The sequence below is a fragment of the Cervus elaphus genome, chromosome 3 (assembly GCF_910594005.1).
Source record: "Cervus elaphus chromosome 3, mCerEla1.1, whole genome shotgun sequence".
Classification (NCBI taxonomy): domain Eukaryota; kingdom Metazoa; phylum Chordata; class Mammalia; order Artiodactyla; family Cervidae; genus Cervus; species Cervus elaphus.
The window spans coordinates 41,550,772-41,566,317 of NC_057817.1; the positions used below are offsets into that span (position 1 = coordinate 41,550,772).

At 39.2% G+C, this 15,546-nt stretch overlaps 1 protein-coding gene across 2 annotated transcripts in view; it reads left to right on the plus strand.

The window, feature by feature from the left end:
• The window catches only part of PTPRR (protein tyrosine phosphatase receptor type R), a 269,220-nt gene that overhangs the window by 155,123 nt on the left and 98,551 nt on the right, over positions 1 to 15,546 (plus strand). Inside the window, exon 6 of one of the 2 annotated variants that reach the window (XM_043887108.1) lies at positions 10,859 to 11,121. In XM_043887108.1, coding sequence (XP_043743043.1) covers positions 10,859 to 11,121 — 263 coding nt within the window. The remainder of the gene's footprint in view (positions 1 to 10,858; positions 11,122 to 15,546) is intronic. The other variant, XM_043887116.1, reaches the window with a different exon arrangement.

The window sequence follows — 15,546 nt, forward strand, 5'->3', positions numbered from 1 at the left end:
AGAAAGATTAGGGCTCAGTTTGGAAAGATAGAGGCTGAGCGGATCTAAACTTGAAGGATATAAAACAATTAAGGCTTTAAATAGACTAAAGATTGGCATATTTCCTAGAATCTAAACTTTAGAAAGTAGCAAGTTTCCAGTCGCCCTAAAGTTTCCATCACCATGAATTCAGAGACATCTCCTATGGGTCAGGCATTCAGAAAGAAGATTTCTAAAAATTTTGACATGATCAAAAAAAGAATAATTTAAGAGTAGGAACACAGATTTTTATAGCTAAATAGTGGAGGTTAAGGGTAAAAAAATTTAATGAAATTTGGAGGTGTTATGGAAATTTTGACAGACACCTCTGGACATTTTTTAGGTAGTATAGGATATGGTTTCTTGTTATGGTTAATTGTGTTTTAAAATATGTAGTTCCTTTTTTCTTTTTTTAATAGAGGAAATCTCAAGTGTTGTCCTCTATAAGTCACAATTACAGTATTTTTCTGCTCGGAACATTGGAAGGAAGAGGAAAATAGAAAGGGGTACAGAGAGATTCAAGTGGAGATTGTATCTTGTCTGACTCTTTGTGACCCCATGGACTGTAGCTCTGATAACTCAGTTGGTAAAGAATCCACCTGCAATGTAGGAGGAAGAATCCCTGGAGAAGGGATAGGCTACCCACTCCAGTATTCTTGGGCTTCCCTTGTGGCTCAGCTGGCAAAGAATCTGCTTGCACTGCAGGAGACCTGGGTTCGATTCCTGGGTTGGGAAGATCCCCTGGAGAAGGGAAAGGTTACCCACTCCAGTATTCTGGCTTGGAGAATTCTGTGGACCGTATAGTCCTTGGGGTCACAGTCGGACACAGCTGACTCACTTCACTTCAGTTTGGACTGCTGCCCATCAGGTTCCTCTGTCCATGGGATTTTTAAAGCAAGAATACTGGTGTGGGTTGGCATTTCCTTCTCCAGGATCCTCCCTACCCAGGGATTCGAACCTGCATCTCCCGCACTGGCAGGTGGATTCTTGACCACTGTGCCATCTGGGAAGCCACCTTGTTCAGGAAGTAAATACTTAAGATCCAGAAGAGCAAAGGCAAGGATGAAAGGAAGAAAGTGGGAAAGCAGAGCCCTGAGCAGCTTGTGAGCTCTAGAGGGCTGAGGGAGTCAGAGCAGAGGTTAACTTGTTAGATATGCTGCAAATTCTGCATCTCTAGCTCAGGGTGGATCCCCATGCATCCAACATGATTGGATAAATTTCCACCCTACGTATTGGTCTCCAGTAGCAATAGAACCCGTAGTCACCACACGTTAAACTACTTGGGGCCAGGGAACAACTGACCCTTCTTTTCCCAATAGCTGCAAAGCGTCCATGTAAAATTCAAAAATCTAAGTCTGCTCCAACGTTGCTAGAAGAAACCAAGAAGGAAATGTTTCAAAAGTTGTGTAGGCGATTGCTCCCTTCAGGGCTGGTAGGTAGATTCATCAGTTCATTCAATCCAGGAATTCCTGCAGTGGGTTCACTGTGAGCCTGTTGGCCCTTTGGGCGAAGGAAGGAACAAGACAGATAAGGTCTCTGCTCACGGTGCTTATTCTCCAGAAGAAGACAGAGACAATAATTAAGTTACTGTTTTAAAAAATCAAATAGTGTTCCTATTCTATGATTCCTAGTATATGACATTCTGGCAGAGGCAAAACTATAGAGACAGTAAAAAGATCAGTGGTTGTCAGAAGTTGTTGTGGGCAGTGAAACTTTTCTGTACAATAGTGTAAAGGTGCATACTGACATTATGGATTTGTCAAAACCCATGGAACGTACAGCATCAAGAGTGAGTGAGCCCTAATCTACGTTCTAGACTTCAGTTAATGATAACATATCAATGTTGACTTAATTAGTAACAAGTATGCCACACGAGTGCAAGATGTTAGTAATAAGGGAAGTTGTTGAGGGAGGTGGGGGAGGGGGCAATATGCGAGCTCTGCTCTCTGCTCAATTTCTAATAAACCTAACACTGCTCCTAAAAAAATAAAGTTTATTTATTTTGTAAAGAATCAAAAAGCATCAAGTGCCATGAAGAGCTTATGGTGAGATAATAGTGAGTGAGTGGAGCAGAGCAATCAAAGGCAACTGAGATATCTGAAAAAGTAGGGACAGGGCCTCCCTGGCAAAGGATGTTACAGATGGAGTGTGGAATGGAGAAGGTGAAGCTGAGGCAGGAGTCCTCTCTGGCTTCCAGGAGAAGGGCAGAAGCTGTTTCAGACAGAGCTTTGATGTGATCTGATTTGTGGATTTAAAAGATCAGACTCTCCGCTGGTGGAGCGTGGTTGGGGACAGAACTTGGGGTAAAGTGTTGGAGCAGCTACTGTATTAGCCTGATGAGAAATATGATGGTGGCCCTGGGTAAGGGGGTGGGGGTGGAGATGGAGAGGAGTGAAGAATTGGGATTTATTTGTAGGTGGAATTGAAAAGACTTGCTGTGTACTGATTCTCTGGGAGGAAGAAAGAGAAAAATGAAGGATGACTCCCAGGTTATTTGACTGACAATCGGATGGTTGTGTTTCCATTTCCTGGGAGAGGAATCCATTCAAGATGGGGAGTAGTGAATCAGAAAAAACATTTTTTATTTGTATTCCAATAGATTTTGAATAAATGAAAGAAAGTACTAGAATGATATGTTTCAAACAGGATCTTCCATTTTAATGTGAAAGCGTCACTTTAAAAAATAGCAGGGGAATCAGCAGTATAGAAAAGAATTAATATTGATAGAAAACTAAATACTACCTGTTAGACAGGAATAAGATGAAGTTAAGGTTTTCTGATACAACTTAACCACTGACAAGTTCACATGTAGGACTGGTCAAATGTGATTCTCTAAAATAAGCTTATCTTTGTACATGTTCAAGTGTTTTTGATAATGATCTTGATTTAAAGTAAGTTTTTTCCTTGGATCTCTTTGTAATAGTTACACTATCACTCTTGTGACTTTCAAACAAGTATACTCTGGTTTCTGTTTCCCATAATTTTGTTGATTCCATGGCAAAGGAAAATATATAACTCAGAAATTTCCCTCTGGCGTTAATTATATTTATAAAAGATCAAATGCCATTATTTGTGTCCAACCCTTCCTCATATTGTAGAAATGAAAAGCCTGTGGTTTTATTACGAAATTATATAGGTAAATCGCTGTCACAGAGGATTATATGCTCTGTAACAATAACATAAGGCTTGGCAAAATTTTTGAAATATGGCATATTGTTTACTTTCCTTAAAATTTAAAAAGAAAATGTATGTTGCCAGGCATAAAATTAGACACGCATGACATTTTCAAATGTGTGACTTATTTAGCACCTCTCAAATGTGAATGCAGAGTGGGTGGCGCAGCAAATAGACAAATACAATTTTCCAAGGAAAAACGTGTGGGCAACTTCCAATCCATTCAGTCTGTTTTAGGTGGAGGAATATATTACTGAGAAGAATTAGTTCTTAAACTGAAATAAATAATAGAAAGAATGTGGTTTACCACCTGCATGACATCTCCAGTGCACCTAGACGTTTATTAACAAGTGCAGAAGTATTTATGGAATTAGGTAGAGCTGTCTACAGACCAGATTGCTACTGGAAAGCAATTTTATTTTATTTGTTTTTGGCTGTGCTGGATCTTCCTTGCTGTACGAAGGCTTTCTCTAGTTGTGGCAAGCTGGGGCTGCTCTTCATTTTGGTTCACTGGCTTCTCCATTGTAGTGGCTTCTCTCGTTGCAGAGCACAGGCTCTGGGTGCTTGGGCTTCAGTAGTTGCAGCACACAGACTTAGCTGCTCTGCAGCATGTGGGATCTTCCTGGACCAGAGATTGAACCCATGTCCCCTGTGTTCACAGGTGGATTCCTGTCCACTGCGCCACCAGGGAAGTCCTGGAAAGCAATTTGAGAAAACACATAAAAAGTAGATGTTTGGGTCAATAAAATCTCTGCCTTGTTAGCCCCATGGAAGAGCCATCCATATGTCATTCAAAATGTTTGTCTAGGCATGGTCTTGATAGTGGACAAAGGAAACTCTCTATTGGACTACCTAATATAGCCTGAGCATCACAAAGAAAATACATGTCAAGGGCGAACATACATAGCCACACTTTTCTAATATGTTATATGTAATTCCTAGTGGTTCAGGAAATGGGACTAGATTCTGAGCTGGAATGCTTTGGTTACAGAACCATTTTCCTAAGTAGGTATATCTCTCAAACCAATTTTCGTTTTTTTTTTTTTTTCTGTATTAATAGAAACCATTCAGCTCAAAATACAACCCTCTCAATAATAACAAAAATAATATAACAACTATGATAATTAGTTTCTTCCAGACAGTACTAAATGTACTGCCTGGTACTAAACAATATATTTTTAACACACTTCATTGACATACAAAGAGCTGCACATGTTTAATGGAAACAATTTGATGAGTTTGGAGGTAAGCATACACCCATGAAACCATCACCATAATCTGTGTCATAAATGTATCTATCGCCTCCAGTAGCTTCTCTTTTCCTCTTTATTTATTATTATTTTGTGTTGTGATAAGCACACTTAACACAATATCTATCCTCTTAGCAAATTTTCAAGTATACAATACAATAATTCGTTAATTACAGACTCTCTGTATAAACACAGTATAGTTTAGTTTCCTAATTTTACTGACAAGGAAACCAAGATTCAGAGAGGATAAGTGACTTGACCAAGAACTAGCAGTACGTGGGTGTATGTGTGTGGGTGTCTGAGAGGAGAGGTTGGAATTCAAATCCAAGTCTATCTGGATTAAAAGTCTGGGTTCCTTCTCGTGATTTTATATGTAAAGGGGTCACACTGTAATTTCTTCCGATCCTGTCGCTCTGTCTTGTGAACATCTATTTCTGGCCACAAAGGAATCTAGAAATCAATGACAATGCCTGTGTTAATTAGAGACATTCAACTCAGGCAGATGTAATAAATGTGTACTACCACACCTGCTGTCGACCCAGCTCTATTTTTCCACCTAGTATCTGGTACCGGACATCATTTTTACACATCTGTCTCTTCTGGAAGCCTGTGAATTCCCAGAAGCGAGGATTGTGTGCTATCTTTGCACCCACAATGTTGTTCCTGCAATGTAGTAACAATTGATTCACATTTTATTCAACTAAAAGAAATGAATGAACTGTTTCAGAACTAACTGTAAACTATTGCAAAGGAGAAATGCTATGGCTGTTAGTTGGTGGCATCCTCTTTGAGATCTGAACATATTTTAATCCAAACAGATGTTTTGTGTGTTAGTCACCTATGTGTTTTTTATTGAAATATATTTGACATCTAACATTGCATAAGTTTAAGCTATACAACTGAATAAGATTTTTAAATGAAAATTATAAGCTGCAAAATAACTTTATAGGATTTTTTAAGCTTCCTCTCATTTGTTTCTCTGGTTTCTCTGGTTCTCTTCCTCCTGTTATTTTTTTTCTCCTCCAGTAGTTGTGACTTTTACAGTTTCTTTCATTCAATATTCCATTCCCTTTTTTCGAATGATCAAATGAGTGTGTGTTGATAATCCCAAGATTTAAACAGCAAGTTCTTAAAGGGAAAGTTATATTGACTTGCCATTCCTACAGCAAGCTTTTAGGTGGAGTTTGGAAACAAAGTGCATTCATATAGAGAAACATGCATATGGTATATTCCAGATCTCGATCTGCGCAGAGAAAAATTTCTGACAACACTTTTTCAGAGGCTTTGGGAAAAAGAGGGGGAAGATGATCTGTGGGGATTTAGAAGACACTGTAGCAGAGAATGATTATAGGCATATGTCAGGAAGCCTGGATTCTAAACTTCATTTCTAACTTGCCATAAGTCACTCAACCACTCTGGATTTAAATGTGAAGCGACTTAACTACACCAGGTGACTTTTAAGGCTCCTTATCCCAGTTTCCTGATAGCAGCACTGCTGACATGTTGGCCTGGATAATTCCATCAGGAGTGGGGGGCTGTCCTGTTCATTGTAGGGTACTTAGCATTCTGTCCAGCCTCTGCCCACTGGAGGCCAGTGGCCCCCTGCACACACCCCAGTGCATGTTGTACGTGTGTGCATGCTAAGTCACTGCAGTCCTGTCTGACTTTTTGCAGCCCCCTTGACTGCAGTCTGCCTGGCTCCTCTGTCCATGGGATTCTCCAGGCAAGAATACTGGAGTGGGTTTCCATGCCCTCCTCCAGGGGATCTTTCTGACCCAAGGATCGAACCCGTGTCTCATGTCTCCTGCATTGGCAGGCATGTTCTTTACCACTAGCGCCATCTGGGAAGGCCCAGTACCATGACCAAAAGAGGTTTCCAGATGTGGCCAAATCTCCCAGGAGGGCAAATTCCTCCTGGTTGGGAAACACTTCTATAGAGCTTAATTCCATGACAACTGCTCTATTGCCAAGTACCAACCTCTCCAATTCTTTTCACATTTTGTCAGATAGACCAGCTCTCTCTGTTGAAAATTTAAACAGTGTCAAGAGTATTGTATATTCTCCAGGTTCTGCTTCCCCTAATTAAAGATGTAGAAGTCAGTTTTTACACATACTACGTAGATATCAATTTAAAAAGTGACCTCTAACCGGAGATGAAGTAAAGAGATGATTGTAAAATATGTGGCAAGGTTCACCACCAAGAACATAAGCTTGTGAATGATGTAGAAGGACTTTGAACCAGAGCTAGTTTTCCATTAACACCTGTCAGTGGAACTAGGGAGAAGGCTGACATTTTCTTGGCTTTCTCATTTCCATTTTTAAAATATTTATTTATTTATTTGCCTGTGCTGAGTCTTTGTTGCAGCACATGGGATCTTTAGTTGTGGCATATGAAGTCTAGTTCCCTGACCAGGGATTGAACCTGGGCCCCCTGCATTGGGAGCTCAGAGTCTTAGTCACTGGCCCACCAGGGAAGTCCCTCTCATTTCCATTTTTGAAATATGCTTCTCCAAAACTCTAACGTAAACAGGCAAGTGAATGTTTTGATTTATATATTATAAGTGAAGTGAAGTTGCTCAGTCGTGTCTGACTCTTTGCAGACTCCTCCAAGGGGAGGGGTGTTTGCAGACTCCTCCAAGGGGCTCCTCCATCCATGGGATTTTCCAGGCAAGAGTACTGGAGTGGGTTCCATTTCCTTCTCCAATATGTATTATAGTTGACTGTGAAAAAGCTTAGAATATACAATATATGCATTATCCTTGATTAAATAGATTTTTGTAAATATATGTCTTTTTCTTTTCTCATTCAGGAAAATAACACACTATGAAAAAAATAAAAAGCTGTCTCAACTTAAATTCTAATTTCCTCATCTTTTAGTAATTATGTACTTATCTTAATACATACATGTCATCTAATTGATATTGTTCTATTGTGGGTTTTGTTTGTGCAGAATGTTGACAAAGTGCTTTTTGAAGGTTATAGAAAGTGAAAAGAAGGAGCAAGTCCAAAAACATCTCCCCATCCTTGGGCATTATATTCAGTATTTTCTGTCCTACAGAAAGTAGTTACACGCCACTTAATATTGGACATCTTTTTTCCTTATGCAGTCATATTTGTCACAGGGATATTTAGAACCCATTGTTTCAAAAATTCAAGATTTAGCTTTATCTTTCCACAGTCAACTTTTATACCACCCGTATAAAGTTACCAGGTCATACAAAAGTGAACTGACATAAAAGGCAAGAAGGACTCTCCTTGAGTTCCTGGCAGTTCGATTTATAATACGCAATTCTAGTTATACCTCATCTGTGCATAGTCCTTTTCCTTAAAAGAACTTTCTTTTTTTAATATTTATTTATTTTTATTTATTTATTTGTCTGTACAGGGTCTTCACTGTGGGATGCGGGATCTTTAGTTGCAGCTTGTGAACTCTTAGGTGCGGCATGTGGGATCTAGTTCCCTGACTAAGGATTGAACCTAGGTCCCTGGCATTGTGAGTGTGGATTCCTAGTGACTGGACCACCAGGGAAGTCCCAGAGAGAACTCTTAGTGTACAAAGATGTACTCTTAGATTTGGTGATGTTCAAACCCATTGCTAGAATCACATGGGCAGCAGATGGGATTTCAGAGTCGATCTCTAAGAATGATGGTGTGGCAAAGAGCATGCACATAAGGGGTGGGAAGTGATCCGTCCTTCGAAGCAGAGGGGCCTTGAGTTTGGCTCTCCGACAACTAACTGCTGACTTTGGAGCAGCCACATCAGTTAGCTAAACTTCAATTTCTTTCACGTATAATTAGGCCGAAGGGCCTCTATTTTTTTAATATATAAAACCTGTATATATGTTATTGAACACACCGATAATGTTGCATTTATTAAGAGCTGAAAATTGTGAACATGTAAATTATCTCACTTAATATTCACCAAAGCTCTATGGGATGCTATTATAATCCTCATTTTGTTAGTGAGTGATGACCCTCAGGTTGGGAGGGGTCAAGAAATGAATGTGCCCAACGACACACAGCTGCAAGATACAAGAGAGAGAAACATTAGGAAAAAGGAGTTTAAATAAATCTTCCAAATTAATGTTGTGACTTGGGAGTAAAATGTTTGAGTCCCAATTTCTCAGGTTTTGCTATCATAGAGGTCTTCTCTAGATGTGAATCTCTACCATAATTTTGTGCAGTGAGGCTGGGACGGTGGTGACCTTTTCTTCCTTTTGCCCCAAGTACACAGATGGGTGGGACAGCTGAGGTTCCAGACTCCTTGGAGGAGCCTGTAGCCAGAGAAAGAAGGAGGTCCTTCTTTCCTAACCTCCTAATATCCTGACCTCCATTCCCTCTGTATCCCTAACTAAAAAGTTATTTAACATATATTCATCCATATTTTTTTATTTCTTTGCCCTCCTTCAACTTATTTCTTGTTATTATAGTCTGAGATGTTGGAACTAAATAAATTTATTTTTTACTCTACATTTAAATAATTCCAGGGCTCCCTTTCATATTACAATTTCTATTTCTTCAGTTCTTCATTTAGAGTCATCTCTCTCATGACTCTGAGTAAAGTTTTTTTGGGAAAGGTAGACAGGTAATATATCTTATGAAACCTTGTGTATTTGAGAAATTGCTCCTGCTGGCTTTATTCACATGAATATCAGTTTATCTAGGGATGGGATTCATACATACTCTGTAATATGCGTTTTTTCTCAAAGCCATAAAAATTGCTCCATTTTCTTCTCATATTTACTCTTCTTTCAATCGACATACTTAAAAAAAAAACTAAGAATTTTTTTCATTTAATATCCCTAAATTCCATAGAAACAGGATACAGTCTATTTTGTTCATGATGGAATACTTTGTACTTCACACAAGGCACTGAAAAATAGTTTTGGATGACTTGCTTCTCTCTTTTATTCTGGCTTATCATTTACCATAACTCTTCTCTGATGTCCATATCCCATCTTTTCTCTTGTTTTCATCTTCATTTGTTCCTCCTTTGCTATAGATTCCAGGCAGACTCTCAGCTTTGTCGTATCTACCACTGATTGTATTTTCTGCATTGTCAGTTCTGTTCTTTATTGCTTAAAAGAAGATTTACACCCTGCTGCTGAGTTTTCAGTTCTTTGAATTCTTTTCTTCTTAATCTCAGTCTAATACTTTCTCATCTTAGATTATTGTGGTTTTGTTTCATCCTGATTCTTTTTTTAATAATTGAAGTAGAGGAGTTATCATCAAGAAAGAAGAAAAAACTATAAAGCCGTTATACTGTACATCTTAAACTTTAAACGTATACAATGTTATATGTCGATTATATCTCAGTTAAACTGAAAAAAACTATATTAAAATATATAAAATATAAAAATTAATATTTTAAAAAGAAAAGAAAAAAAGGGGGGAAGGGGCTTATAAAAAGGAAATCCTGAGGACAGGAAGGACAAACCTTGCTCACTTCGCAGTTTGGTCCACTGGAGTGTCTCAGCAAAGTCAGTCCCATTCTTTTAAAAGTTTTAAAACTTTCTGAATTGAGTTAGCCATTCCAGAAAGAACTCTGAGAATGAAGGGACATGATACTTTGGCTTTTTTTCAGCACACATTCAAAACTGAAAGGAGCAGGAAGTAAAACAGAAAATTCTGATTGTCCAAATTATTCTTTAACATGTGCCCTAAAATTTAATTTTTTCAAGTATTTACTAGATACTCAAATTAATGTGTGACTAATGCAGATATTTACCTACATTAAGAACTTGTGGCTTATAGCATTGCTATGCTTTAATTACTACTTTATGAGACTTTCTTCTTACACATTGTAGTGGTTGCAGATCTCTGTTTCTATAAATGTCATAAGTCTCTATATCATGGCTATTCTTTCTATAAGTTTTCCATGTCAGTCATTTTAAATTAGAGCTGACATGTGATCACACTGACATCTGATACCTTTATAAAATTAGGCATATTTGTTTTTGAGTTCTGTTTGAAAAGCAGATCATGTACATATACGTTTAATATGTTTGTACTCCTTGTGACTGCAGTGTTTGCTCAGTCACTTCAATGGTGTCTAACACTTTGCAACCCCGTGGACTGCAGCCCGCCAGGCTCCACTGTCCATAGGATTCTCCAGGGAAGAACACTGGCGTGGGCTGCCGTTTCTTCCTCCAGGGAATCTTTCTGACCCAGGAACTGAGCTCAAGTCTTCTGCATTGCAGGTGGATTTGTAAACACTGAGCCACCGGAGAAGCCCACTCCATAACTGGAAACAAACTGTATCTTTTTGAGGAAAATCCTCAATAGTATAAAACAGAAATCATCCTAGGAAGCTTTGCTCACTTACTTTGGTTTGTCTTCTAAGTTGGGATGGAGATCATATTCTGTTGTTCAACATGAAAAACTGTGACGGAAATTCTTTGTATCTCCTTCCATAGATTCTTTACAGATTAAAAGAAAAATTTCAGCTTTCCCTGAGACAAGATAAAGAGAAAAATCAGGAGATCCACCTATCACCCATTGTGTTACAGCCTGCACACTCTGAGGACAAGACAGCCAACAGCATGGTCCAGCCTGAACAGGCTCCAAGGGTACTGAGTGTGGTTGTGGACCCTCAAGGCCAATACACTCCTGAGATCAAAGCTGCCACCGCTGTCTGCCCTTCTCCTTTCAAAATGAAGCCCATAGGACTTCAGGAGAGGTAAGAACTTTTTCTAGATTCCCCCGACAGGTTGCTTTTTTTTTCTTTTTAGAGTATTCCTAACTGAGAAGGATAGAACCAGAGATGATTGACATACTGGGTAGAATTGTTCACCACCAAATGAACACCAGGAGGAAGTGGTTTTTCTTGTCCCCTAAAAGAGTCTAGCTGTGTTATCAATAATCTTTTAGTCACATCTGATTTTGATAAGACTTGGGTCTGGTGTAGACCCAAGTCAAGTCTTCAACTACAGGACAGCTTCTATAATCATTTATTGAGTGCTTTTGAAGGCCACTGTTCACACATAACACTATCATGCTTACTTGTCATCAAAACTCTGGTAGATAGAAGGTATGGGAATAAGAATATTTATTGGATATAGTAGAGTATTTCCCACCAAAGACCACATTCTTGTAGGATGGTAGAAAGAGTCTATACCACAAATTAGTTTTTATGAAGTTTTCCTTCTGCTTCCTTTGAGCCAAACAAACAGTAAATATCTCAAGCTTCATGACATTATTTTTGTTGTTTACCTGCCTTTGTGATATACTTGTACTGGTACGTTCCCATTTAAAGCAAATTTAAATAGGAAAACTAGAATATGCAAAATATTTATTTATTTATTTTTTATTGTAGTGGTTTTTGCCATACATTGACATGAATCAGCCATGGATTTACATGTGTTCCCCATCCCGATCCCCCCTCCCACCTCCCTCCCCACCCCATCCCTCTGGGTCTTCCCAGTGCACCAGCCCTGAGCACTTGTCTCATGCATCCAACCTGGGCTGGTGATCTGTTTCACCATTGATAGTGTACTTGTTTCAATGCTGTTCTCTCTGAACATCCCACCCTTGCCTTCTCCCACAGAGTCTAAAAGTCTGTTCTGTACATCTGTGTCTCTTTTTCTGTTTTAGAATATGTAAAATATTTAAATGAGGGGCTAATTCTTTGCTTCCTCAAAATATTAAGTAGAGCTTTCCCATGGTATGTCTTAAAATAAGAAGCTTTGCTCTTATATTTGAAATATGATTGATATTATATCCAACACTGCACATCAGGGTAGTGGGGAACTGAGAGCTTTTCAAGGTTCATTCTCCCAAGTTTGTCCTCCACTTGTTTCCCTGGGTCTCCATTTTCTATCACTGTCCTTGTTGTTGCCTTAGAGCATGTATGTAAATTTTGATTGTATTTTTTATCACATGTGCACACATACACCCCATATTTCAGAAAATATAGTTTGGGGCTTTAAGAACTGCAAAAGACAAAGTGGGTAATTCAAATTTCTTTGAAAGTATTATCAAAGAACAATGAATGAAGTGAAAAGAAAGGAGTTTGTTGCAGTGATCTCCAAAGTTCTATAAAAGAATACTTTGACTCCATAATGGAAGAGAATGGAGAACAATCAAGTCATTCTTCCTACCTCCTCCCCCAGAAGACTTGGTTTCCTTATGAATCTACTTGGGTCTACAGGAACCATTCTCTTGCTTAGATGCCACCAAATTGCTGTCTGGGCTACAATCTTAAAGGGCAGACAAGATGAACTTTCTCCCTAAGGCCAACCGGAAGAATGACTCCAGACCCAGCTCTGCCATTTCTGGATTGAGTGATTTCAGATGAATCATTTTACCTATCTGGGTCTTGCTTTCTTCTTCTGCAATACGAAGCAACTAAACTTGACTCCTTCACTTCCTTCAGGCTCTTTTATGCTTGTTACCCACATTAGTTTCATGCCTTTATGTTTGCTTCAAAGAGAAACCTTGAAGCAGGTGTCTGAGCAGCAGTGGTGTAGCAAGGGCAGGGTGGCAGAAAAGATCTGGTCAGATGAAAGTGATAAGGGGGTCACAAAGATGATTTAAAGTTGATAATAAAACTGACTGAAAATCAGACTAATTTTTATTAGCATCATGCACCACCAGTTCTGAGCAAGGTCGGCCGTTTAGTCCTCTGGGGAGAATCTATTTCCAGCATCCTGCCCTTTGTAGGCTACTGCTGGGCATGTTTGAATTTCAAGGGGCAGAAGGTTAAGTATCCACTAATTCATTTAAGTGAAGTGAATGTTTAAGAAAGGATTGCACAGGGATGCTGGCTTGCTCCTCTTTGTGGTCTATATGGGGGACTCTGGAGAGTAAGTGTGTGATCAGAGTTGTGGATTCCCTGCCTCCTGGTCTACAGACTTCCCTGCATCCCCACCCATTGCCTTCCACTTCCTGCCTTGAGCAGGAAAAAGCTCTTCTCTACACAAGGGCGCCAGCTCCTCCCTCCCCACCCGGATAACTTACTCTATCAAATTTCTTCGTCTAAGTTCAACTGCAACCTTTTTGCTGATGCAATACCCTCAGCATGAAAATGGCTCTCTTTTGTATCAAATAAACTCCCTTCATCCAGTCCCTCCTCTGATTTTTATCTTTTCTTCCTTTCTCAGATGTGTCTTAAATAAGCAGTCTATTTGGTGCGTCTATGATCTTCTTTAAGCCTCTATCCTCTCTGTTTCTCTCACATCTTCTTGCCAAGTATGTCAGTGGTCTAACCACCAAAGTCAAAGCACATGTTTTGCTTCTTTTTACATCCAACATTAATGCCCACTTCCTGTTTGATACTCTCTCTTCCTTTGGCTTCCAAGACATTAGTTTTCTAGTTCTTGAGTGGCTACTTTTAGACACTGATAAACTTTCTCCCATAACTTCAGAGTTTCATCAGAGAGGTAGCTTGAGCTGAAGATACTTCTTTAGGAATCAACCATGTAAAAGGTAGTAAAAGAAGAGGAAAATGGTCTTGGATTACCTGTGTGTGGTTGGACTACCCAAAAAAGAGACAAGTGGTCCTGGGGTGAGGAGTGGAGGTGAGGAATAGGCAAGGAATATGGAGAAGGCAATTCAAGCGTCACTGTCTCATGAAAGTCATTACGTCCTCCTGCTTCTTCCTCTCACCCCCCTTCCAACCGGGATTCAGTTCCCTCTCCCCCATGCCCCTCTATGCTAGTCCCATAATCTTGTGTGCACACAGTATTTATAAACTTCTTAGGTAAATTTTTTCATTTAATAATCTGTCTTACCCCATAAACTCTAAGCTTCTTTAGGGCACGTATATGATTTGTCTCTTCCATATAGAACATAATTCCTAAAAAGCAAGAGCTCCTGTAAATCAATGCTGTAATGAATGTATGAATGTTATATTGAATAATTCTCAGGTTAACAGCAAGTTCCTGTAGGGAAACACCTTATTTATTCCATCATTCCTATTCTCATCCTGTTTTTCTACCGTACTTCCCTTGCCAAGATGTCATAGTGATGAGGGTTTTAAGAGTGATAAAAGATGAGAGATATACAGTGTTCCATATAGTAGAAACTTTCCTGAGAGTTTTAAGCCTTAAAACATAATTTATATTTATATGTTCTAATGGCATCTTTAAAATAGCCTTGTGTTTTATAGCCTTCCATCTCCTGATCCCAGAGTGAAATAATAATCCTCTGTTTATTGCGTGAAAGTCTGGCTTCATTAAAATCACCGTGAGATCATAAAAGCTGCATTATGAGTCATTTGTCCCCAAAAATCTTTTGGGTCATGCCACATAAATCTCTCATCCCTGAAGGGGAGAATCTATTCCTCTGACATAATTGATAATAGAATATAATTTTAAATTAAAAATAAATAAAGGAAAATATAGAGACTAATTGAATATGCTTGACTGAGTACAAAGGGTATACCCTGAAAATTATGCAGATTAAAGAATTATAAGGGACAGAGCAGTCCCCTTGTTTTCCTCTATTTGCGATTAGTCACCAGGTCATATTGATTCTTGCTACTTGGATTTCGTCACTTTCAATTCCTGTCTTTGTAGCCATCACCCTGGACCTAGCTCTTATTACTTTATATTTGCATTATTATGTCCTATGATTATAAAAATGGCATTAGGACTAATGGGATTATATATTTCACGTATATGACTTTATTCCATCATTTCTGTCTGATCTAATTCTCTTCCCTCCCTCAGTTCATACTATACACTCTTCAGATTTATCTTGCCCTAACAATACTTGCATTATGTTACATTGCTGTGTATACATCCTCAGTAGCTCCGCTTTGCCTGCAGGATCAGGCACAGACCACCTCGGTGAGCCTTAGAGGTCCTGTACTATCTGGCTCTGAATGTTCCATTTACCACAATGCCCCAAGTAAACCCTGCAGCCTGTTCTCAGCGGGCCATGCCCCTGTCTGCGTGTGCACCTTTGTTCGCCTGCTTGCTCCTCATCCTCCTTACAGCCATCTCTAGCGTCCAGGTCCCAACACGAAACTTACCTTCTACCTTTGGCCATGACCCCTACTGAAGCCCACGGTGTTTTAACACCTCTGCCTTCTCACATGTACCACACTTCTAGCAGTGATTTTTAATTAAAGAATCATTTAGAAAGGGACTGAAATGAAAGG